We start from the raw sequence: 24,513 nt of genomic DNA, 5'->3' as shown, positions 1-24,513 counted from the left end.
ATTTTACCTTCTCTGAGCTCAAGGCAAGGAGCTTTGGAAGACTTCGCCTCTTTTGTGGGCTCTGGCGCTTAGGTCAGTCTCAGAGTTGCTTTACTATCACAGGCCACACATGAGAGGCCGTGTTGGTCAGACACAAAGTCGACTTTAAATATGTGGTCGTCTTAAGAACCCCAGCTCTTCTGGGGAGAATACCATCCTGTCTAAGACTGGCCTTGAGCGTCCAGCGCTAGAGGACGACAATGATCAGAAAGTCTCAGACACATCATGTCTGTCTGTCATTGCAGGACTTTTTCATACAGGTGTGGCGAAACCTCACACCGGACTCCCTGCCTTCAATACATTCACCCGAGGGGCCGGGCTAACTCACATAGCATATATATACAATATATATAAAATATGCCATTTAAGGTGCGGGCCGCTAGCCAGCTAGCATAGCTGCTGGCTGTTTTTATAAAGTTGTTTTTAATGGTTTTATATGCGTGAGCTAAGCCACTGCAATAGAACTGCAGGACCAGCTGCGACCTCGGCTCCCCTTACTGTCTCTTGCTGCGCCTTCCGCCACACAGCTAAATGTGGAGGAGGGGGATCAGTGCCTGCCCAGCCCCAGCCTTGGTGTAGGCTACATGATGCTACATTTCATAGACAAGGGACTGGGAAATAAACTGAGGACCCCTTTTAAAGAAAGGCAAGACGGCCAGACGCAGCATTTCTTTACATTTACTTGAAAGATTATATATTTACAACCTTATATTTTCTTCCTTCTTTTTTATTTTCTAATCTCTCTGCTATTCAGAAAGGTCTTTAAAGAGCAGTGTTAACATCTGCGGCCCCTCTTCCAAACTCTCATTGGCTCAGGGGTTAGGTGTGGGTGGGGCTAGCCCCCGGCCTGTGACCTATCCCTCTGAGCCGCTGCAGCAGTTTCCAAGCTCCCTCTCCCGGCTCCGCCTCACTGCATATTATCAATAATAGCTCTGAATAAAACATTTCTATACATATATCTCTATGTTTAAAAAAAAAAAAAAATCACCCTTAAAATATAGGACTGACTGCAGATGGTTGGAGAGGTCTGTAGGGGGCGACAGAGGGGCAAATGGGCCCCTGCTAATGTGTCCCAGGAGAGCATCGATTAGTTGAGCCAAGTGGACAGGTGTAAACCACAGCAGCAGGGCTCCACCTGACATGGTGAATAATGCTGCCCATGTTGTTTAAACCTATCTGATCCGTGATCAGTGGAGCTGGCTGTAGTCTTACCAAGACACACTAGGAGGACACCACCCGTCCCTCTCTCCATCCCTCCTTTCCTTTATCCATCCATCTTCAATCAGTTTCTTTTCTGGCCTGGCATCTGGTCTCTGTTGTCAAGTTTCTTTTCAATCTTAATCCTCTTTTTTATTCATTTCATCTTTTGATTTTACGCATCCCTCTTCTCTAAAACACCTGTCTTCCTCTCTGGCTATCGGGCGTACTCCCTCCCTCTTTATATCTCTCCCTGTCTATCGCTGGGTCCGTGTGTCGCTCTCCTGTATCCGTCTGTCCGTCTTATCCGTCCGTCCGTGCATGTGTCTGTCTGTCTGTCAGTCAGGCAGGGGTGTCCCACAGTGTTTGAGGAGGATGTGGGGACACTCACTTCCTGCGCGGCTGGTGGTCCGGAGTCAGTCCCTGTGTAGGACTGCCCATCTCTGTGAAGCCCTGTGGATTAGGGCCGGAGCCCATCCCGCCTTTCTGTGGCTGTTTGACCTGGGTCAGGATGTCCCGGATCTTCCTCTGAGCCAACTGGAGGACAGGTGAGAGATTACAGTGTAAAAATATGACTTATAGAAAGCAGCAAACAACAGACAGACGAAGTGAGGTGGCTATAGAACTCTATGAATGTGACAGATTACACCCAAATCTCTCTGTGGGTAATAAGCCACTGTTTTAACAGGTTCATCGGATCAATTCTATCAGGTGAGCTTGGGTCTGTTTTCCTGCAAACACACAGCACGAAGCTCACTTGAATTTATTCTGGTGTGTCCAAAAACCAGATTGTTACTTTAACAACTCTACACCTTCAACATCAGGAAAACCAAAGTGTCAATGACAGGAAGAGTCCTTTTTAACTGTGACAAAAGACATGAATGTGTTTGGCCATGATTGTCACAACCTCTCCCACTCCCTCCTGTCACATATGATGATGTAATTCTTTCTTATCGACCTGGTTTCCAAGCTCAGCAAAGACGCACCAAGTGTGTGTGGGATAGGAATATAGGTGCACATGCCTGGAGAGCAGTGTGCAGAGTGCACTGGACTTTGCTGCCAGGTTCCTGAAAATAAAGCCTTAGGGGTTTGTTTTCAGCTTTTTCAAATGTATTTATTCAAGTCTCTGTTGGAGAAAACTGTGAGTTTAAGAAGGTTGTAAGGTAATGGCAATGGTACTTGGTATATATAGTATACCAAGAGGAAGCATGTAAATCAGGACACTAATGGGGCCCAAAATCTGCATTGCTAGTAAACCACAACACAAGGTGTAGTAGTAGTAAGCTACTGGTAGCAAGTGAATAGTCAGCTACCAAACAACAAGTGCTGAAGCAGTTATTTGGCAAATTTAATAGCATGTAACCACACGTTGTTGTTATCACAAAAGTTAGAAAGAGCATCGAGCACCTGGCTGGCGTAGAAATGTCCATTGATCTTTACGAGGACCTGGTCATTCTCGTCTGGCGTCTGTTCCCTGGGGACGACCACCTCAGCTGCTGTCAGGTTCTGCAGCTCATTCACCTGGAGACACACAGTTTGGTTACTTCAGGAGGTGGAGTGTTGTTGGTTTGATCGTGATGATGATGAGGGTCATTTCAAAAGCAAAAAAAATAGAGGGCTTAATGGACTGAAGTGCTGCTGTGGCAACCAAAGCGTGCTACGCAAGAAGAGGGTCACTAACCGTCTTCCCCCCTTTTCCGATGACCCTTCCGGCTGCAGCTGCGGCCATCTTGATGTGAGTCTCCAGTTTGACCTCCTCCTTCGGCCCAAAGAAGTTCTCCTCCTTCAGTTTGCCGTAGAGTCTGCCCTGGGCCTGTTCCAGGGAAATGGAGAGATTAAGGCTAAAGACAAACTATTCGATTTTTTTCAAAGAAAATTGCATTTACAAACTAAAACAATCTCTGTTTTGGCTGCTTATCAGTTAAATTTTCCGTTCATATAGGCACAAATCAAACATTTGCCTCCTGTGGTGCAGAAAATCCGCAGCGTGGCTTTGTGTGGACTTCAGCTTTGATGAACTTTGACCAGCGTTTAGCAGAGTCTTGGACTGTGCCCTCAAGCACGTAATGGCACGATCCCACATAGGGAAATGTCTCAGTAGCAAACCGTCACCTCCCATTCACTTCCACTCTGTGTGCAAGGAGGCAAACAAAACATGGTCTTGATGTGCCAAGTTGCAGAGTGGATTCGTATGGAGTTCAAACCCTGAATTGCTGCCCAGGAGTTTTTTAACTGAACGGGGTCTGGAGCGTTTCCAAACTTCATAGATTTAGGGTCTCTAAAACCACAGAGTAGTGTGGACGGCAGGCGTATCCCTAGCGGAGTTGATGTGTTTTCAAAAGAAAATGTTATCGTGTGTTTGTAGCAATAACATCCATTTCATTATCTCGGAGGAGCAGTGATTAACAGCAATCAGCAGATGTCTAGTTAGTGTTACCTTAAACTGAGCCTCTGGGGGTCCGGTGATAATAACCATCCTCTCTTTGGATTCTGAAGATTCAGCTGGAGCAATCTGGGAGATGAGAGGAGAGGAGAGTAAATGTGGAGGTTGCATGTTCTCCTGTCAAGTTGTACTTTCCCCTAGTTAACTTGCAGCAGGTCTGAAAACCTTGTGGTCCCTAACAAACCTTGATGGAGGCCCCAGCGAAGCGGCTCAGCTGTTTGATGTGCTGACCCTTCTTTCCAATGATGGCCCCCACTGCCTGTGCTGGGATGTATATGTGGACCGTCTCCTGCTCTGGAGACTGAGGACACACAAAGAAAGAACCTATTACACAACCTGAACATCTACTTGAAATTCAATAAAAAAAATACAAAAACGCAAATCATTTGTGCTGAAAGAAGAACTGTGGAATTGCTGGGCAGCTGGTGGATTTCTTCATTTGAGATTCAGATGTGGAAATGGAGAATATACGCAAAATAAAATCCTCATTCATACAAACAAAGACAACCAAGCGTATGAAGACTGATCAGGTCACAACTGTCACCTTCTCTGGATGCAATCATCACTACATTTCTGCTGGACGCCCTGTGGCGGTTAACATTGTCATTTGTCTCTTAGAGAATTTACACAGCAAGCATTCTTACCCCAAAGCAGCTGTAGGGGGAACCAGATGAAGAGTTTCCAGGCGGAGGAGGGGGCATGTTGGAGGAAGAGGGGAAGAGGCCCAAAGCACCCAGGTTGAGTCCAGGGATCAGGTGAGTCTGTTGCTGTGGAGAGAGCAGAAGGTATACATGTGAGTGCATGTGGGAAAAATCCAGTGTTTTAGTTCATGTGCCATGTATAAAAATGAACAGAAAATAATGGGGAAATAACATGATAAAACTCAAGGCATGCTTGAAAGAGTCCTCCTTTGAGCATCTGTTTGTGTTTCATGTGTAACCAACAATTCAATGGACAAACACAGTGTGACGCACTCTCAGGTGGTGTGACTGTCTGCCCTGCCAGTTTTCAAATCATGACATTGGAGCATTGGTTTTACACTTGAAAACCTCCAGAGCTTCTTCAGTCAGGTGTTCCCTCTGCATGCTGATAAATAACACCTTTTCTTTTCAAAACCTTACATACAATTATTCATCCTGAACTTTTCCCTTTTTACATGTTGAAAGATTTCAAGTGTGTTTGTGTGTGTGTGTGTGTGTGTGTGTGTGTGTGTGTGTGTGTGTGTGTGTGTGTGTGTGTGTGTGTGTGTGTGTGTGTGTGTGTGTGTTTGCACTCACATTCATAGCAGCGACGTCATTCTCGTAGGCCTCTCTGACCTTCTTCATGATCTCCCCCTCAGCGTTACATGAGGCGTCAGGATCGCCTATAACTGTGATGGTTCTCTCCATGTTGTACAGGGTCAGGTCCTGCATCCTGAACAAATCCCGGGGGGGGGGGGGGGTGGTTACTATTGATACATACAGGTGATCACTTTTGTCTGAGATGAATTCAGCTCCATAACTGACCAGCTGCAGTCCAACATGTCACGCCTTGGAAGGGGACATGTGTGTACACTGGGACACTTTAAAAGCCTTTTTAAGAGGACACATAATGCAAGACTCTTCTTTTAAGAAGAAGCAAAACAATGCTGAACTTCAGAATCTTGAAAAGAAAATCTGAATTACACAGTCAAACAATAAAAAAATGACTATTTTATCATTGTTATTATTACTTTTATCAGCATATAAATATCATTCTTATTGTTTTTAACAGTAAGACAACTGCTAATTCTTTGTTTGTCTGAGAAAAACAGCTTCAATGTCTAGACTGAATGGTTAAACAGCCCAGTTTGAAAAGGCTTATTTCTGTAGATCTAGCACCATCACTGGGCTGGGAAGAGCAACCAGGCAGGAAGACCCTCTCCCCTCTGCTTTTTGCAATTAAGCTAGAACCATTAGCAGTAGCTTTCCATCAAATATGTCCAGGCATTCAAATTGTTGACGAGTTTCATTAATGCAGTGTATGCAGACGACATTCTATTCTCTTCTCAGACCCTGAACATGCACTTTTTTTGCGTTCCTCACTACTCCAGGTCAATGGGATTTACCTCTGTGACAAACATCTATTGAAAGAGAATATAAAAGTCATAATCATAGAAAAGTTTTGTAAAATGTGCACATCTTATATGTTTGTAATAGTAGTAATTAGCGTGTGTGTGTGTGTAGTGTGTCTAGTATGTAGCATGTGTGTGTGTATCTATCTTACGGGGAGATGGTGATCTTGGTGTCAGTGTCCTGCTCGACTTTCTTCAGGTTACGTCCCTCCTTGCCAATGAGGCGTCCGACAAAATTGTTGTGAGCAAGAATCTTCAGAGGAACCTCGTCAGCGCTGAAACAAATAGGAGCATTTCAATATATATATTTATTGAATACCAAGCACAAAATATTTCAGATGGACACAATTCGTTCTTTAAGGCAAAAGACTACACAAACAAAAAACATGATAATCATGATACATCTGTTATGTGCATTACTGCACATAACAGAACTGTCTGATCAATAGAAGCTTCAGATTGTCTCTTTTGTTTATAGGGCTATCTTGTTTTTCAGACCATATTTTTGTTCACCTTGAAAATGATACACACAGACTAACAAAAACTCTGCCCATTATCAGGTTATGCTGTATCACATTATTGACACGATTGTTGGAAACCTACGTCTTGGTGTCTTTGGCCTCCTGGTGCATGATGTCCAGGATCATGCGGCAGGCGGATGAGCAGCCCTCGGGGGTGGAGTGGATGCTGATTGGTTTCTCAGCAGCACCGGCGTTCTCTTTACGGTGCACGTCAATCCTGCATCGACGGGAAACATTATGGACAGTTTATAAAATCACGCATCGCCAGACTTTCGATGATATTCAAAATGTATGCAGCTCATGCGAGGTCTACATGACAATAAATGACATGTGCAATCAGCATATTTGTGGCTGCAGCCGTTGGTACTCTAACTTTTGGCTTGCACTGCAGCTTCCTGGAGCTGTAATCATTCTGCCTTTCTGAAGCAACATGTTACACTAAACATATAACTTTCAACACTGTGGTTAAAACGGCCTCACATGCTGAAAGATCACTAGTTGTGTAATTTGCCTGAAGGCAACAGCATACAGCAAAAAGGAGGATTTACAGATCATATAACATAACTTTTTATTTGCAACACAATTTAAGTTAAATTCATTGTGAACAAACCCTAAATAAATATTTTTGCATACATATAACCTTAGTACATATAAATACAAATTATAGTTATTTGCATGTAAAGGTTCCATGTATAGGACACTTCATGAATGACTCTCAGGTCCTACTTTTAGGTAGACGTGTGTTTAAGTGAACAAGAGTTTTATGAATCTACCATATCTATTTTTGAAGACATGTGACTCCATTACAACACACCGTGGAACCTCACACACACGCAGATATTAAGACTGCACTCACTTGCTCTGTGTCTGTTTGGTGATGTTGCGAATGGTAGCGCCCTCCTTGCCAATGATGGCTCCGACATACTGGGTGGGCACCAGCAGCCTCAGAGGGATGTCAGCATGCGGAGGTTTATGGGGCATCCCGGAGCTCGGGGACCCACCACGGGGTCCGCCACGAGACCCATAGCCAGGGCGCCGGCCGTTGTCGGGCCCCCGCTGTCCTCCTTCCAGCTCGGACATCTCATCGGGGATGTAAGAGACACGCAGGGTGTTGTTCTCAAATTGGTATCCATTCAGCTTCTGGATGGCTCTGGGTGGGGGGGTCAAACACAGCAGTTTATTTGTGATGACTTATAACCATAGCTATGAAATCAGTAATGATAGTCAACTTGGTGAACGCTTAAAGTGGAAGTGAAATGAGAGGGATTACGCTGTATTTTCTTTAAGATAAAAGACAGACACAAAAGGGTTTTCCTTATTATACGTAAAACAGAGTGGAATGGAAGAATAGCATCTGTGCTTTCCTTAAATTACCTACTTTATGCTTTAAAAAAAAATATTTACAAATTAAACATAAAACATCAAATCAGCTGAAAAATATAATGCATTGTTTTTAAACTATCCAACAGTTGTGGTCCCAACATTATGGTAGTCTCTCCCAATCATTCTGCAGTATCAGTTTAGGCCTTAAAAAAGAACAGAAAACTAATTTATTCTCACTACGTACATTGATGTGTTTGGATCCGTGTGATTTGATGTTTTTTTACTGCATATATTTATTGTGTATCATTGCTTTCTATTATTATTTTATTTATGTAAAGCACCATGTGATTTCATTAAATAACTACTTACTTTTTTTGTTGTAACTAGTTGTTGTGTTTAATTGAGTGATAGAATAAAACAGTGTGGTATAGATTGGACATTAAATTATCTAATTGACATTTTAAAATACGTTGAAAACACTTTGGTAAAATTATTAATTCAGAACTTTAGCTTCTTAAAGATTTTTTTCGTGGTACTTTTACTCAAATGTTGAAATGTTTCTTCCACCACTTTAAAGGGACTCTTACCTTTGTTGCATTTGAGAATTACAGCACATTCAAATCATCCCGCCTTCCTCCAATGCCCCACCCCCTCGTTCCCATCCACGGTGTTTTATTGAAGAAACTTTATTTATAAGCAGACTTAACCTACTGCCTCCGCGCACGCACGTGAGTTTTTGTTTACCAAAGCAATGGATTCGGTAAGTTATATACATTTACATTCACATGCCTTGATGACGCGGGCCCGAATGCGCCACAAGAAGCAGACGGAAAACCTGCATGTCCATGCAGCAAACAGACAGGTCTGTCGGCCAATAAGGTCCTTCGGTCCGAAGAATTTTATTGGTTGAAGTTTTCACTAAATATTATGAGAGTGAAATAATTGTTTGTTTTTACTCCTGGTGGGTTTGTCTTGCATTTTAGAGTGTCATTACCTTATTAATACCAATTTAACCTTATCCAAAAAAAGTGTAAAAATGCAACAAAGGTAAGAGTCCCTTTAAGTACATGACGTTAGACTAATTTCACACTGTAGTTCACTTAAATGACCACTAGATGTCAGAATTGGAGCATAGAACATACAAGTTGCTGTTACCACAGCTGGTAGTGTGAAGTGACAGTGATGAATGACCCTTCTAGTTGTCTGTGTTTTTCATGAACTATCTTGACACAGATTTAATAGGTTCAACAGAAAGCTCTATATTCAGTTTCTTGTACATAAAGGCAGAGATTGAGTGAATAGGAATGAGTGGCAACAGGATGTTAGAGAGGGATGAGGAACTTACTGCCTGGCGTGCTCCCGGGATGCGTATGTGACATTAACCACCGCAGTTTCACTGTCTGTGTTCACTAAGAGAAAGGCAGATGAGAAACAAACAAACATTGGTTTTATAAGGGTTGCCCACAATTTGCCATCCATTCTTGACCAGTCATTATTAATTATTAATTAGTGATTCATAATAGTAATAATAATATACAGCAGCAGCAGCACTCCTTTTCTCCAATCGGTAGAATCAAGTGTTGTCCCCAGTTGAATCTTAGTAGCATCCACTCCTCCACTGTGAGGAGGGATCATTCACTGTTTGCAGGCCAAATGGGATCGGTAGTCCCACTAACTGTTTCCGGTTCTGCACCAGTGTCTCCTCTGAGCTGGCTTATCCCCAAAGCACTTCCACAGGTAGGCATCAGGGAGGCTTCCTGATCGAACCATCAAACCATCTCAAGTGACTGCTGCTTGTTTTAGCTAATGATGCCACTCATCCGTTCTGCCTATGAGCTGGGAATCGATCAGGGTTCACCATCAGTTCCAGTCACTAAAATGAAAATGTGTCATAAAGGAGAAAAGGAACAGGAGAGAGGAAGCTTCCAGAGAATGATACGTTAATTGACAGCAACGTTAATGAGTCAGCTGATCTGTGACATAATAAAGAGATAAGATCCCTGCATGATTACTTAATAGTAGGTGAGGTGATCTTATGGAAAGACAGCCCCTGCGTCTCTCCTTATTGATGTATTTATCATACAATAAATCCAGAATTAGAAATGAATTGTGTAAATCATAAAAAAACGTTCTCGTCACTAAAATTACTTGATTTCTTTCACTTATTTGGGACTGAAATTATTATTTGTTTATCAACTGGCTAATTGATTTTTATGCAGCAATTTTGATGATCAAATAATTTTTCAAACAAAAGCATTGAACTCTTCCTAGTTCCATCATCTAAATTATGACAATTTGCATATTTTCTATGGATTAAGTGATAACAAATCTAAAAGCCGGTTGGACAAAATATACTTGATGATATCACTGCTTCTTAAATGAAAATCAGTAGATTGACTGATAATGAAAAAATCCTTTGTTGCAGCCCAGCTCTTTTTCTATTTATCATTACAAGTTCATCCTTGTCATTCAGGGGAAAGGTGTCCAAACATCTGTCCCAAACAGCTGCACAGTCACAGTCCCATAACATAAGCATAAGACAATTAGGAATTCAAACTGGTGTCCCAGAAAACCTTTTACAAATTATAGATTAAATTTGGGACATTAATAGTTGTTATTGATATTAATCAAAAAATGTAAACTGTCTCTCTATATTTATTTTTAAAACATTGTCATTCCTTTTGATCTGCCACTAGAACAAATTCCATAGCTTTAATATACTCGAGCTGCAGTCGTCCAGCATCAAGTGTTGTCTTATCAAACTGTTTAGTCAAGTTGAAATAGAGAGTCAGTGTGTGTTAGAGGCCCAATGACACTTTGCATGAGTTTGAGAAAATTAACTTTGAGAATGAACATTGCAGTAACCACTCTGCCGCCACCTGGGGGCAGCAAGTGCCACATACAGCCACAGTTTTCCACGATATTCTCATGTTATAATTCTTCAGAAGTCATTTTGACTCGAGTTTGGAGCTCAGTCAAACGTTACCTTGTTCACAGTTCTCTACAGTTCCACACTGGGCCAACAGACCATCCAGCACCTGAGGGAAGAGAAGGAAGCAAGGGAGAGAAAGAAGACACTGTCAGTTCATGTGGAAAAGGCAAAGACAGAGAGTGCAGAATAAACAATGATTAATGAGTCTCCGCAGGAAAAGGGAATCACAAAACTATGAACAGAAAAGGCTCCAGAGCACAACGAGAAACAAGGAAAAACACTGAAACTATCCACACAGTTTAGTTCATCTTCTATGGGCAACACAAAGCAACTGAAGACATGCAAATCTATTTATCTATTTGCTTATGAACAATATCCACGTGCAACTGATGATATGATTCTAACTCAGAGGTTAATGATTCAGAGCACTGATGCTCTTAGATGATCCAGCGTGGAATGAGGACTGACCTATGTCAAATGCCAACTAAACAAATACTTTTGTAGATAAAAGCTGTGATTTTAATTTGATGAAACCAAATTACGGGAATTATTGGATTTTCATTGAGTTTTGTTTTTGCCCCTGAGACATTTACACAATGTGTTCCATTAACTGCAGCAATGCAATACCAAAGCTGAAGCTTATACAAACCACATTTCTATTTTATTCCATGTTGCTCCCTCTTTCCTCCAGTACTTCACCTAAAATGCTTTTATTTTTAAGGGAATAATTGCCTCTCTCCTCGAAGTCAACACTGACTATATTTAATTATTGATTTTCAGAGTCTGACACATTTATGTGCTAATTGAAACATTTCAGTTGTTAGGGGGGTGAGATGTCGCCCTCGTGTGGACACAGTTGGCAGGATCGCAGCAGCAGAGTTATGGAGACACCAAGGCTCCAGCATGATTTACAAATGGCTCTTGCACAGACCCTCTCCCATTCACACAAGAAATCCCATCACCCTGATTCTCCAGTGCTCCAATCTCCTGCCTTCAGTGTTGTTTCATAAATCAACTGGCTAAGTGCAGGGAATTGATTCACTTCACTTCTGAGTGAGAGAACATCCTAGTATTTTCAAATGCTTTTTGTGTTTTGTGTTGGTCCTTCAGCTCTGTGGAGGAGCCACTGCTCCAGAATAGTTTGTAGTAAACTGTAGCTATCACATAGGCACACACTGTCCAATCAGGACCTTTTTATTTATTTCTACATTCAATACATCTGTAAAACTACTCTTGTGGTAATAGCAAAACACACCTCCACACAATTCCAACCAAGTGGATGGAATTATTTACTGTACAGTGTGGAAAAGCTAATCTCAACATGAGAGCTAACAAACACAACTGTTGGTCACCTAGAGGACTCATTTGTTGTCTTTTAACACTCCAGAGAGATACAGATCGAAGCTGCTCAGCTCTGTTCACGTCAGCAGAACAAACTTGTGGCAGCTGCTGAAATCATCCATAAAAATTAACTTCTTTCCAGAGGTTTCTGTGTTCAGAATGCTTGTGTTGTTGAAACCTTCTGATAAAGTCATAAATCACCATTATTGTCACTCTACTCTCTCCTTATGTTCCCCGTCCCTCTGCGCTGCCACTATCAAAGAAATGCCAACGACTTTACTTTTAAAACTTGTCATTAACAAGAAGACAAGAGCATTTATTGTGCTTTTTGATGGGAACATCTGCCTGTATTTGTGCTCAGTCAGCTTAGAAACACGATGCAGCAGCAGCAGGAGCAGCAGCTGTACACATGCTCTGTTTTGAGATTTTGCTGGCAGGAGAAACTCCAGAGAAAGTCTGTAGCCTCTCACGCAAATATTTGCTTCCTCACATACAGCCTCCGAGGGAGAATGTCAGGAGATTATCCGGAGTTTTGTGCGTGTCTGAAAGCAGCTAGTGACACTAGTGATCAAATTAAGGGGCAGAACTGTGCCACATTTCTGTATTTAAAAATCAGCTCAAAATAAGGGTGAATACGGTTTCATGGGAAAAAGGTAATCACAAATCAGCCATTGAAGAAACTTGAAAAAAGAAACCGACTTAGCGTCATCGTTGGAAACCAGGTGTGCAGTTCATTACTGAACAACTTTCACAACATGCTGTTGTATCTGGTAGTAATGGGAGGTGGGTGTGAAGAGTTGTAAATGTAAATGATCCCAGCAAAAAAAAAAAAAAAGGATTTAGGAACTTACCTCCCACTGTAGATGTGGTGGAATGTTTCTGATCTGCAGTTTTCTAGTCCTGTGGAAACAAAACACACCGTATGAGCAGGTTGGAACAATTCTGCAAATTGCTAAAAAATCACGATGTGTAGAAGGAGGAGACACACCAAACAACATCAGTGCGTGTGTGTGTTTGTGTGCACGTCGATGACAGGTGTAACACTGCCCCGGCTGTTATACCGAGGATGTAGGGGGGATGAGAGAGTGAAAGGAAGAGGAGGCCCCTGAATGAAAGCGGAACGTGTCTTGAGAGACAAGCAGACAAAACAGACAGAAAGAGGCAGACAAGCCTTTTTGAGGTAACTTCCACTGATACCAACAATTAAAGCAAATGTCTGAAAGACCAACCATCTGCACAAGCCTTATACACATGCACTGTATGAAACGGTTAATGGAGTGTATATAGCTCTTTTCTAGTCTTACCGACCACTCAAAGCGCTTTACACTACAAGCGCATTCACACACATATTCATTCAGCGCTTCTTTACGCTGCTCTTCTCACACTGTCAGCACAGACATCAGGGCAATTCAGGTTCCTGAGGACCGGAAGATCTGGAGATCCAACCACCAGCCTGCTTGATGTGGATGATCCACTCTAACCCCTGAGCCACAGCCACCTTGAGAGACCAAACATTTAGGCCCCACCTCTTCTCACAGATGCAGCAGCTGAGAAGTGAGTTGTGTGCCTTCTATCTGGGAGATATCTCTTGTCTCATCACAACACATCACCCATGTGGTCCCTCTGATCTCTCTACACCATCGTTATCACTGCCTCTTTGAACCCAGATAGGAATGATGTGCAATATATTGATGTATACATGTAGCTCACGTGACAAGAGAAAAGTGGCTATCCTCTCATCTTGTGATTTATTGTTTACTTGGTTTGGCCACAAATCATAATCTATTTTCACAGCGATATTGTTGGTGGCCCTGTGTTTGTCCACTTGGCACGGATGCAGCCTGGAAATGTGCACGATGGCAACACAAACAAACACAAAGGAGAGTGAACATGACACACAACAGGAGAAGAACTGTGCTCGTACCTAAGAGACCAGCTGCATGGGTCGCATGGAAACAAGTGAAACACCCTTTCCTACATGGATGTAGACAGGACATGATGTGTACATCCTCCAACCCAGTCCAGCTGCCACAGTCTGCCATGATGGGGATTCAGCTCCACTCGTTCTGAGTAAAAAAACACTGAATCCACAGCCAGTGGTGGGACAGTGTCCTCCTCAGCCACCTACAGTCCCTGACAAAAGTCTTGTCGCTTGGGTACAAGTTGACCTTAAGTGCCCCTCAAATATATTTGTAATCAATTTTTTTTTACAAGAAATGGCTAATTTCAATCCCATCAGCTTTTGAAATAATGTTTTGGTGCCAAACGGAACTGCTGAAAAGCATTCTAACGTTCACAGCTTGGTAAAGCCCACTGAGTCAGTTTTTGCAAAGACAAAAGTCTTGTCGCCTTGTCATATGATGCACCCAATCCTAGATTACAGCCTCACCTTTGATCAATAATTGATCAATCAATTAGTGGGTGTGTATAAAAAGAACCCCAGCACACCAGACCGTCACATCAACTGCAACTTGACCTCTGACAACATGCCAAAGATTCACCCTGAGACCAAAGCATTGATTATCAAGAGGCTGAAATCAGATCCACTGCTGAGGTGGCTGACACCTTCAATGTTTCTCAGCATCAAGTACAAAGAATAAGAACAAGATTTGAAGAGACTGGAGATGTTTTTGACAAGCCCAGGTCCGGCAGACCCCGCAAGACAACTGCTCGGAAATCCAAGGCGAGCCCCTTTCCCACTGCAGCAGAGCTCCACCAGGCCGGGTCACCTCAAGTCCCCGTGTCAACCAGGACAGTTTGTAGAATTCTGTCTCGAAATTGCCTTCATGGTCGAATCAGTGCCCAGAAACCAGCACTAAACAAAAGGCAATTAAAAAAACGTGTGGCCCACAGCCTTCTAAAAGGATGGACGCTGGAAAAGTGGCAGAAGGTGGATTTCTCAGATGAATCTTCGGTTGAATTACATCACAGCCGCCGCAAATATTGCATGAGACCTACTGGAGCCCGCATGGATCCGAGATTCACCCAGAAAACAGTTACGTTTGGTGGCGGAAAAATCATGGTCTGGGATTACATCCAGTATAGGGGTGTGCGAGAGATTTGCAGGGTGGAAGGCAATATCAATAGCCTAAAATATCAAGAAGTATTAGCTACCTCTTACATTCCCAACCATACAAGGGGTCAAATTTTGCAGCAGGATGGTGCTCCATCGCATACTTCACTTTCTCTACATCAAAGTTTCTCAAGGCAAAGAAGATCAAGGTGCTCCAGGACTGGCCAGCCCAGTCACCAGACATGAACATCATTGAGCATGTCTGGGGTGGAATGAAAGAGGAAGCATGGAAGACGAAACCAAATAATCTTGATGAACTCTGGGAGGCATGTGAGACTGCTTTCTTTGCTATTCCTGATGACTTCATCAATAAATTGTATGAATCATTGTCGAACCGCATGAATGCAGTCCTTCAAGCTCACGGATGTCATACAAGATATTAAATATGGATCTCACAGCACCACTACTTAATTCACTGATGTTTTGCAACATTTTTTTGTATTTTAAGTAAATTATTTGTTACATTTTCACATTACTCTCTGTAGGCGACAAAACTTTTGTCTTGCCAAAATCTGACCTTTCTGTGTTCATTAAATTATCAATCTTTCTTCAGTGAAGCAAATTTATTTTAGTATATTAAACATCATTTGGGAGGGTTTTAGCTTTCATATGAGCCATTTCTAAAACCAATGGATAAATTAGAAGTCAGGTTATAGGCTGTTGTTTCTACAAAATGGATAAGTGACAAGACTTTTGTCAGGGACTGTACACTCAGTGGGCAGGAAGGGCACTCTGCTAAATAAAAGGGGTGTGTCCAGTAAATATATTTTAATCAGTTTTTGAGTGTGAGTGTGTGTGCAAAGAGATTCGCCCTCATAGTTGTTGCGCGTGTCTCATCCTGGACTGCTTCATTGTTGCACATACACATCCTCTGAGTGGAAATAATTATTTCAGATAAATCTGTGCACAGGGGAAAACAATGTTCATACAAATTGTATTTTATTTTAAAAAATGCTTGCTCTCTAGATAGATTTACAGAAAGTGGATCCATACAGGAAACCCAAACACAACTCTTTTGCCTCCGCCAAGGAGCACATGTGTTCACCTCTGTCCGTTGATGGCCTGTGTGTTTGTAAGAAAGAGTATATACTAAATGCCTGATTAGCACATACTTGGAAGGATGTGGTATGGTCAGAAGAGAACAAATGGATTAGGGGCAGAGGACACTTCTGCAACATTACAAGATTGAGATTTCCACTGATTTCCCAGATAAGAACTCATGGATCTTGATTATTTTATGGGACTCATTTCAGTTAATGTGTCATTTGGTGCAGCTCTAAAGGGACTGATGGGCCTTGGTGGAGGTATGCACTCTGCTGAGTGTTAATCTAGGTGTTTCTGTCCAATTTTTTTTTATTAGATATTTGGATGTGGGCCTCACTTGAAATCACCCTAAATAACTTAAATGTACTAAAAGAGTGCTGTGTCCTATATTCACCGCTCCTTATCCACGTCCCACCCACGCCCCACCCACGTGAGAAACAGTGGCCCTAAACCCCAACAACAACAACCAACCCGCCCAAACAAAGCCTCCAGGAGGCTCCAGCACAGATGAATGGTCTTTTGTGCATTGAGAATACCTGACCAGCCCCCCATTATAAAAAAATGGAATAGCCCTTTGATCCTCAATCAATGCTCAGTTAAATCACAAACTCCACCCCTAAAACCTGTTAAATACACATCAAAACAGCCCTGTCCTCTACATCTCAACATAGCATCCACCATACACAACAACTAACCACCAATAAGGACCCACAACACGAACCCACAAAAAGTTCTTACTTATCACCACATCAATCCCCGGTTATCCTCTTTGCTCCATTCCAAACCATCACCCCCCCTCACACACACACACACACACAAACATCCCCACCCCCATCAAGCCAACGGGCGAACTTGCTTGACCCCTGCCATCCCTGCCTGCCAACCCACGGACTACCCCATTGGCTGAAACCATGGCAACAAGTTAGGAATGGGTGGAGAAAGAAGGTGGATGGGCGGTTGGATGAATGACAAACGAAATGCTTCACACTTGCGTGTACTCATCAGTTACCTCATGTCATTTGAAATATCTTTGACTTGTACCCAAGGCGTTGTGTTATCAATCAGTGCGTCACAACACCATTAGCATAAGGGTAGGCATCCATAACTTGTATTGAATTAATTGCATTGAGTTAATTGTACATATACCTGAAAAGCTACAGCACAGATGAATAGATTTGGAAGTGAGTAACAATTGTCAAAAGCGGGGGGGGGGTCAAGGGTCAGGGGTCAGAGTGCTTCAGACCAGACAGAGGTGGCCCCCTAGAACAACAATGCGCTGTGTCTGGGGGTAGGAGGGTGTTGTGCTGCCCTTTCATAGACACAAAACACAACATGGACCTGAATAACTAGGAGCCAGTGGAATAGACGCAAACCCAATCAACGTGACCTTTTAAAAATAAATTCAACGTCAATGTCGCTTTTCTTTCAATTCTTCGAACAAAGAATAAGGCAACAACCTCTCCACCTAACCATGTTCACTGTCAGGCAAGCCATGTTGGCCAATAGCCATATGAACAGGTTACAACTCGTTTTCAGAAAGATGTACAGATTGTTGCACTTTCATTGTTGCATTCAAAGGCGCAGACCTGTGGAGCTGCCTGCTTCTGGAGGAGGTGCTCCACAATTCACTGCAACAAGTAGCTGTAACTGACAGACTGTGGAAGAACTTCACTCTACCAGTATTGACTTTTTGACCCCGTTCGATGCCGCAGGTGTTGTTGTTAATATGTCGTTCTCTAATAAACGATTGCATTCACGCTGCTTTGGTGACATATGCTTCACCTGATTTATCTACTGATATTTCGCCTCTTACATGACACTGGTAAAAATTATGAGCTTATTCTCATAACACTATGAGTTCTTTCTTTAAGTGGCCCCAATGCTCTATTGTTGTATTGACATGTGAATATGTAAGATCACATAAAAAACACCAGTTAGGCAGACAAAATCTAAAATTGACTTTTTTTTTTTTAAAACATACCCTTGATGCAAAAAATGCCTGTGTTCTTCAGACACTTCACATGAGATTTTCATATTTGCGGTGACTACATGTATGTCAACAAATATGTCAACTTTCATTAACTATACAACAACCTTTTTCAGCATCGTCAATCCACAACATTAATTTAACTGGTGTTTTTGGTCCCCACATCTGAAGTCAACACAAGTTGCAGAGAACCTGGAGGCCTCACATTAACACAAGTTGCCAGTTGGATGTCGAGTTGTGTGAAACGTGGAGTGTGTGTTCGCTTGGCACCATAAGCCACAAATGAACAAATCTCTGCTTTATTGATGGTGTGGCCCAAGGAATGGACAGTAAAACCCTGGCAACTGTTTTTTGTGGGTTACTGGCTTTCCTATAAACTTATAGATGAATCCACTTGCTGTTGTGCAGCTTAGTGAGTAAACCACTAACAGGATGTGTGTTAGTGTCATAAGCAGTAGTGCTTCTTGAGTTGATAAAAAGCAACAATTTGCAGAGATCCTCCGCACTTCCCCCTGGGGATGTGTGAACCCAAATGTCCAAGTTTCTGTGGACTTTATCTGCCTGGCCTCCTAAAGCATTTAGTATGCAAAAAGTCCGTATAGTTGTCGATGTAAGAACACAGCAGCAGATCAGACGAATGAGGTGGATCCAGCAGAGGAGGTCGCTCTGGTCCAATTCAAGAAAGCCCTCCTCAGGCAATGATGACAGCTCTCCCTCTTTAAATTGGAGGCATGTTTACTGTCCAAGAGCGATATTCAGGATCAACAGGAACTTGTGGAGCTGGTGAGTGAAGCAAGGGACCAGATTCGTGGTGTGACCTTACTGAAGCAGGCTATCACAAGAAACTTCCCCAGCTACCAGCTCCAAACATCTCAGGATGTGTCTAGAAGCTTGCATTCCAGAACCGACTTTTTCTCGACACACTTTGGTTTTTCACACAAATTTGACACACAAGAGGCATCATGTTAATCAGTGAGCTCTGGAGGTGCATGCTTTGGACTGAGCCAAGCTAATAGTTTCCCCATGTTTTCCGTGTTTATGCTAAGCTAAGCTAACCAGCCACTGAATGAAACCTTATTTGTAACAGACAGCTTTGGAGTGGAATCGTTGTCTTCTTTTCCTATTCTCAGCAGGAAATGAACTATGAACGACTTTTCCTCCAAAAGAAACGTAACATGTTGAAGGATGCAGTTAAAGGTAATCATGTGACAGGATTTTGTTTTCTACAGCTCGGCAAATGAAACACATTCAGTATATCCAATACCTGTAAACCATCATGAAAACAGCTACACGCACAGTTGACTCTTAGACGTCCTCTAGCAAAACGCAAATGCTAGCTGAAAGCTTGTGGAGAACAGAAGTGCAGGGGGTTAATATTTTATAAGAGCTATGTGGCCAGCAGAAAATCTCAGATGAATTTTTTATTTCTAATGGCGAGAGACAACCAAACACCATCGTTCAGCATCTATATTAACCTCCTTAGCGGCCAAATATCCTGTCGTCTAACCCCATCTGCCCGTCCTACTGTTATCATAGGCCCTTACAATAAACAACACTATCATTGCTGTTTCGTTTACTAATGATTTGAGCTAAACACTGAGTCGATGAATAAAGAGAGGTGTTGAGGTCATTTAGAAAAAGGTCAGCTGCAAGTGAAAGCTTCTGTTTTATTCTACTACAAGTCCAACCAAAAATAAAACTCATTAACACCTATGCTTTATCATACAGTAAAGCCTCTTTCTAATTCAACCTGCATTCAATGACCTTGAACACAGCAGTGATACACTACAACTGATACACTAAGATTACCAACAAGCTTCTAGTTTATACTCACTCTATTCCATGCACTTGTTGCGCCCCCTCCTGATTACTAATAGTATTAAAAACAAATCACAATTAAGTTGTATTTTATTTTACTTGAACTGTGCAACATTTCCTCGGAAACAAAAAATTAAGGCATCAGTCTTAGTTGCTAAAGAAACGGCCAAATAAAAAATCATTTTCAGAATTTCAATGGCACTTGAATGCACATTCCTCCGCCCAGGCCCAACAGTCCCCTTATGAAACCACATTTTAATTCACAAGATCTGGATTTTTATATGAATCTGCACCAAACCACACACACTTATAAATATCAGACCCCTAGACGTGTATTGTTTTGCATTTTCTAAGATATTTATGAAAATGTTGCAAAAACAATAGTGTAATATTTGAGAAGTGGAAAAGACATTCTTGGATTGTTCCCCTGATTTGGATCTGCACCTAAATGTAAGAGGTTCTTCTTAGCGTTGTGCCCCAGCACCACAAATTGTATCTCATTTCTTTCACATCTCCTGCTCCCTTTCTACCGCCTGTTCCTAACACTACTCCATTTCCTTTTCTGCCCTCCCTTCTTCCGTTCATCTCCAGTCCCTCTCCTGGGGGCAGATGTATGCACAAAAACCATGCATATGCCATGTTCTGCACATGAACTGGTATTTATAAAAGAGTCATGTACAGGGAGAATGTGCACACCTCACGCCATCTTCAGATGAGGCACACAGAGAGCCAGCTGAGGGCGATATGATGAAGAGCTCAAGGGTAAAATAAAACCTAACCTTGTGGTTAAACTCTGTATGTTTAACATATTTTCTTTATTGTGGTGTCAATTCTGAAACCTATACAACAATTAAATTTCAATCAGACTGATTTATGAGATTAATCTTAATAGGTATTTATGAGTAGATAACGTGATCATATGTATTTACGTATGCTATCACTTCCTCATGAGCGATCTTTTAATTTCATCAACTGAATATTTCTTGAGGGGGAAAAAATTCAGAAGAGGAGGTATGATGAAGTGTAAGGAAGAAGAGGAGGAAGTGTAAGGACGGAGGAGGTAAACGTACTGGAAGAGAGGGATTCCACACAGGTTAGCCAGAGCGGAGTGCATGAGTCAAGGGGAGGAGAGTGTGGCAGCTGCCAGCTGTAAATATGTGGAAATGCACGAGTGTGAAACAGAAGTGTGAAGCAAAAGACCAAGTGTGTTTTCACACTCCCTATACGCACGAGAAGGATGACTACTCTACTGCGTTTCAGAATAAATCAAAATCCATGGTAAAGATCGAACTGGAAACTTGTTTTATGAGAACAATTACAGTGATGTTGCAACATAGAAGTAACAAAATTTGAAATTAACAATGTTTCAATTGTTGCTACAAGCGTGAAATGGTCATTGAAATAAAACTCTACAATAAGTATGCTGTTTAATAAAACAGACCACTTTCTAATTGTGTCACAGGCTGAGAAGTGACTGAAATGTGTAATTTATGAGCTCAGTGTGGAACATCCTCAGTGACCTGAGGATCTGTGTCAGCTTCTCTCCCCATGATGCTTTTCTGTCTTTTGTCTTTTGAAGCCTACATTTTCTTGTTTTATCTTATGAAATATATATATATTATTATGACTGCTACAACCTTCATCTCAAATCTTAAATCTGTCAAATTGAGACCCCTTCCAAAAAATGATGCCCCTGAACTCAACTCTACCATAGGAGAGTGACCTGACAGCACAGATGTAATCTACACAGTTTAAAATTTCCACATTTCCATCCCATGAAGTAATTTTAAATTTGTTATACCTAATAGAAAAATGCAAAAGAAAAGGAAATGCTGCACATTATTCAAGGTGGCATAAATAGTGGAGCAAAACACTACATTTTCTATTAACTAAAACATATATTTACTTTTAACTCACATTATCTTCTACTGATCCTTTTCATTATTATTCAACAATAATTCAGTAATAGTCATCATTGTGGCTGCTCTCCTCACAATCCTATCAGAACGCACAACAGAATATAGGAGAAATATTAATACAAATTCACATTATGTGATACTGATGAATTATCCCTTGTGTGTTTGCAGACCTCTTTAGCGACACACACATGTAGAATAGAATTGAACAGAAAACATGTGCAGTAGAATTTCTCCATGTGATCGTACTATTGCATGGCCTGAAGAGGAAGCGGTGCGAGGGAAGTTACAATGTAACTCAGGGTGGGCGACATGTTCGAGAGAGAGGGAGGCCTCGGCCCTGGAATTCATTTAGGGGAAAGAGAGGAGGGGGTTGCAACAGTATGGGTCAAAGTTCAGGCTCCGTTCTCCACTCTGACCCCGCCTGCAGCTGGTGCGACAGGCCTCCATTTTGGAGAGGCGAGGGTCTCCATTTTGAGAAGGTGGTTTTTTTCCCCCTTTTAATTTTTACAATAAAAGGCAACAGGGGTATTTTTTTCCAGATGCAGAATCCGAATAAGGGACACAAATCAATTGGTTTTACCACTTTCTTGTTTTAATGTTACCGTCTCATCTTCAAATACAAGAAATTAAGGTTTGAACTAACAAAATTGGGATTTATGAAAATTGTTTTTTACTTATAAAATTATCCAATTGATATAATGGAATGCATTCATATTATTATTTTTTTTCTATGCCTGTTTTCCAGAAACCAGAAAAACCTGTCTATTTTGAGCACTGGATCGGGAGACATCTTTCTAATAGTAATAATTTACGGACATTGCCAAAAAAAAAGGTGTAACAATGTCTATGGGCATAAATCACAAAAACAACAGTTCACACAAATGTCTGTCTTAAATTTAAACAGATATTGACTTGCAGGGTAATTTCTGTGTACCAAACTTCTAGTACTCTGTTGATTAGAATGTACTGAAAAGAGTCCAAAAGATTTTCTAATATAGATTACTTACAAATCTGGACTAAAAGGAATGGCAGCAGGAAAACTGTATTTTTGAATTAATGACCGTAAGCACATCTCTTACACTAGCGTGATCTTGGACTAGAGGAGACAGGCTAGCTGGTTTTTCTGCCTTCTTTTGGAAGAGGTGTGGAGTAAATCACATCTCTAACTGTGAATAACTTGTTTGGGTTCACAGGGATGTCAAAGGTCATCAACAATCCATTGCCATTTATGATTGTTTTACTAGAATTACACAATTTGAGTTTTTATAGGTTTTTCTTGTACTTTTTATTTAATATAACATTGTGACTATTACCAGATAACACATTTGTGTAAACAAGACCAGGCAGAAAGCCATGCATTTTTCTAATTTATATTTATATAACAGTATAAATTGTACACCTCAAAACTAAGAAAGAAATAGAAATAGGAATAAAATTACAAAAAGATGAAAAATTATTTAGAAACTGCTTTATTCAACTAGTTCTACAAAGTATTCTCAAGAGTTGTGAAATCAAGCAATTTGAGTCCTATTATTACTAATTAGTAGATTTGTTCTTGTTTTTCCATATTAAATTGTAGAGAAATGTATTAATCGTGTGTCTGATCTGCTTATTGACACACTTGTGGATAAATCTTTGGCCTTTTATGGATCCATTTATCATTGATGAAGATTGATGATGTTGATCCTCAAATAGTGATCTTTTATAGCATGTCATAAATGTGAGGAAAATTCTCACATTGATTCAGGTTCTAACAAAGAACAGACAGTTAGGAGAAGAGTTGATAGCACTGGGCACTGAAAGTTGACTGAAATACGTGAGGCTTAAAGAGAAACCATCAAATCACCGCCTGTGCCCTTGGTGGGAAAGCCCTCCACTGCTGAGGAGATGCTCCACACCTCAGCTCCCCCTCAGCCGCCCTCCCCCTCCCCCTCTATTAGCCATTTTGTGCTGCCTATATCGCCGCTTCATGTTATGGACGCGCTACAAGCCAGGGAGGGGGATGTGTGTGTATGAGAGGGGGCTGCATGCCCACAGGAAGGCAGTGTAATGAATCTATGGTTCTCATTTATAAACGGAACTCTGAGCCTGATGACGCATAGGCTTTAAGTTGATGACTTTTTACATAAAAAGCGAACATAACACATGGGTTCTCAACATTTCAGCAAAAAGTCACCCTTTGAATAAAAGCTGTGGCGTTGTCATTTGTGGATCTGACATGAGCCTTCACTTTACAGTCATTTCAGTTGCTAAGATTTGAAGGGACCACATTGAAACAAAAATATGAGACAAAGTGTGGGTGGGTGCGTAACCGTAACAGAGAGAATGTTTCTCATTTATTTAACCTGAAATTGTTTGAACCGATTCGTGATTCATATTTTCTTTACAAGAAACCATCATCTGATAAACCTCACCAGAGGAGGCTGCCTGGAGGTCAAAGACAACTCGCCTCTCAGATTTCCCACAGGTTTCTCTTCTTTATGTGCTCTCTTCTCTCCCGCCATACTATTTCCACAGGTGTGTGGACAGCAGCCACATTCCCTGGTTCAATAAAAACAACACCTTCCTCCCTCTTCTTCTCCCCCCTCTCTCTCACACACACACACACACACACACACACACACACACAAGTCCATGGATACACGTGAGAGCCAATGCGCGGCCATCTTGACCAGGCAACGCCCATTTACTACAATGAGTGTGCGGTCACATGACAACCGAGAATTCACCAGAAGAACTGGGTGAGCACATGCAGCATACATGGGAGGAGATCGAACCACATGC

The 24,513-nt window shown here is 41.6% G+C and overlaps 1 protein-coding gene across 1 annotated transcript in view; it reads right to left on the bottom strand.

Annotated features, from left to right (window-relative positions):
- Positions 1-1,623: 1,623 nt before the first annotated feature.
- The window catches only part of igf2bp1 (insulin-like growth factor 2 mRNA binding protein 1), a 45,959-nt gene continuing 23,069 nt past the window's right edge, over positions 1,624-24,513 (bottom strand). Inside the window, exons 3-15 of the mRNA XM_061090324.1 lie at positions 12,740-12,788; positions 10,602-10,653; positions 8,961-9,024; positions 7,149-7,442; positions 6,375-6,509; positions 5,924-6,046; positions 4,957-5,092; positions 4,324-4,446; positions 3,864-3,980; positions 3,674-3,748; positions 2,918-3,049; positions 2,644-2,757; positions 1,624-1,773 (exon numbers count right to left, since the gene is read on the bottom strand). Coding sequence (XP_060946307.1) covers positions 1,624-1,773; positions 2,644-2,757; positions 2,918-3,049; positions 3,674-3,748; positions 3,864-3,980; positions 4,324-4,446; positions 4,957-5,092; positions 5,924-6,046; positions 6,375-6,509; positions 7,149-7,442; positions 8,961-9,024; positions 10,602-10,653; positions 12,740-12,788 — 1,564 coding nt within the window. The remainder of the gene's footprint in view (positions 1,774-2,643; positions 2,758-2,917; positions 3,050-3,673; positions 3,749-3,863; positions 3,981-4,323; positions 4,447-4,956; positions 5,093-5,923; positions 6,047-6,374; positions 6,510-7,148; positions 7,443-8,960; positions 9,025-10,601; positions 10,654-12,739; positions 12,789-24,513) is intronic.

The sequence above is a fragment of the Limanda limanda genome, chromosome 17 (genome assembly GCF_963576545.1).
Source record: "Limanda limanda chromosome 17, fLimLim1.1, whole genome shotgun sequence".
Classification (NCBI taxonomy): Eukaryota; Metazoa; Chordata; class Actinopteri; order Pleuronectiformes; family Pleuronectidae; genus Limanda; species Limanda limanda.
This window is presented reverse-complemented; position numbering and strand designations above follow the sequence as displayed.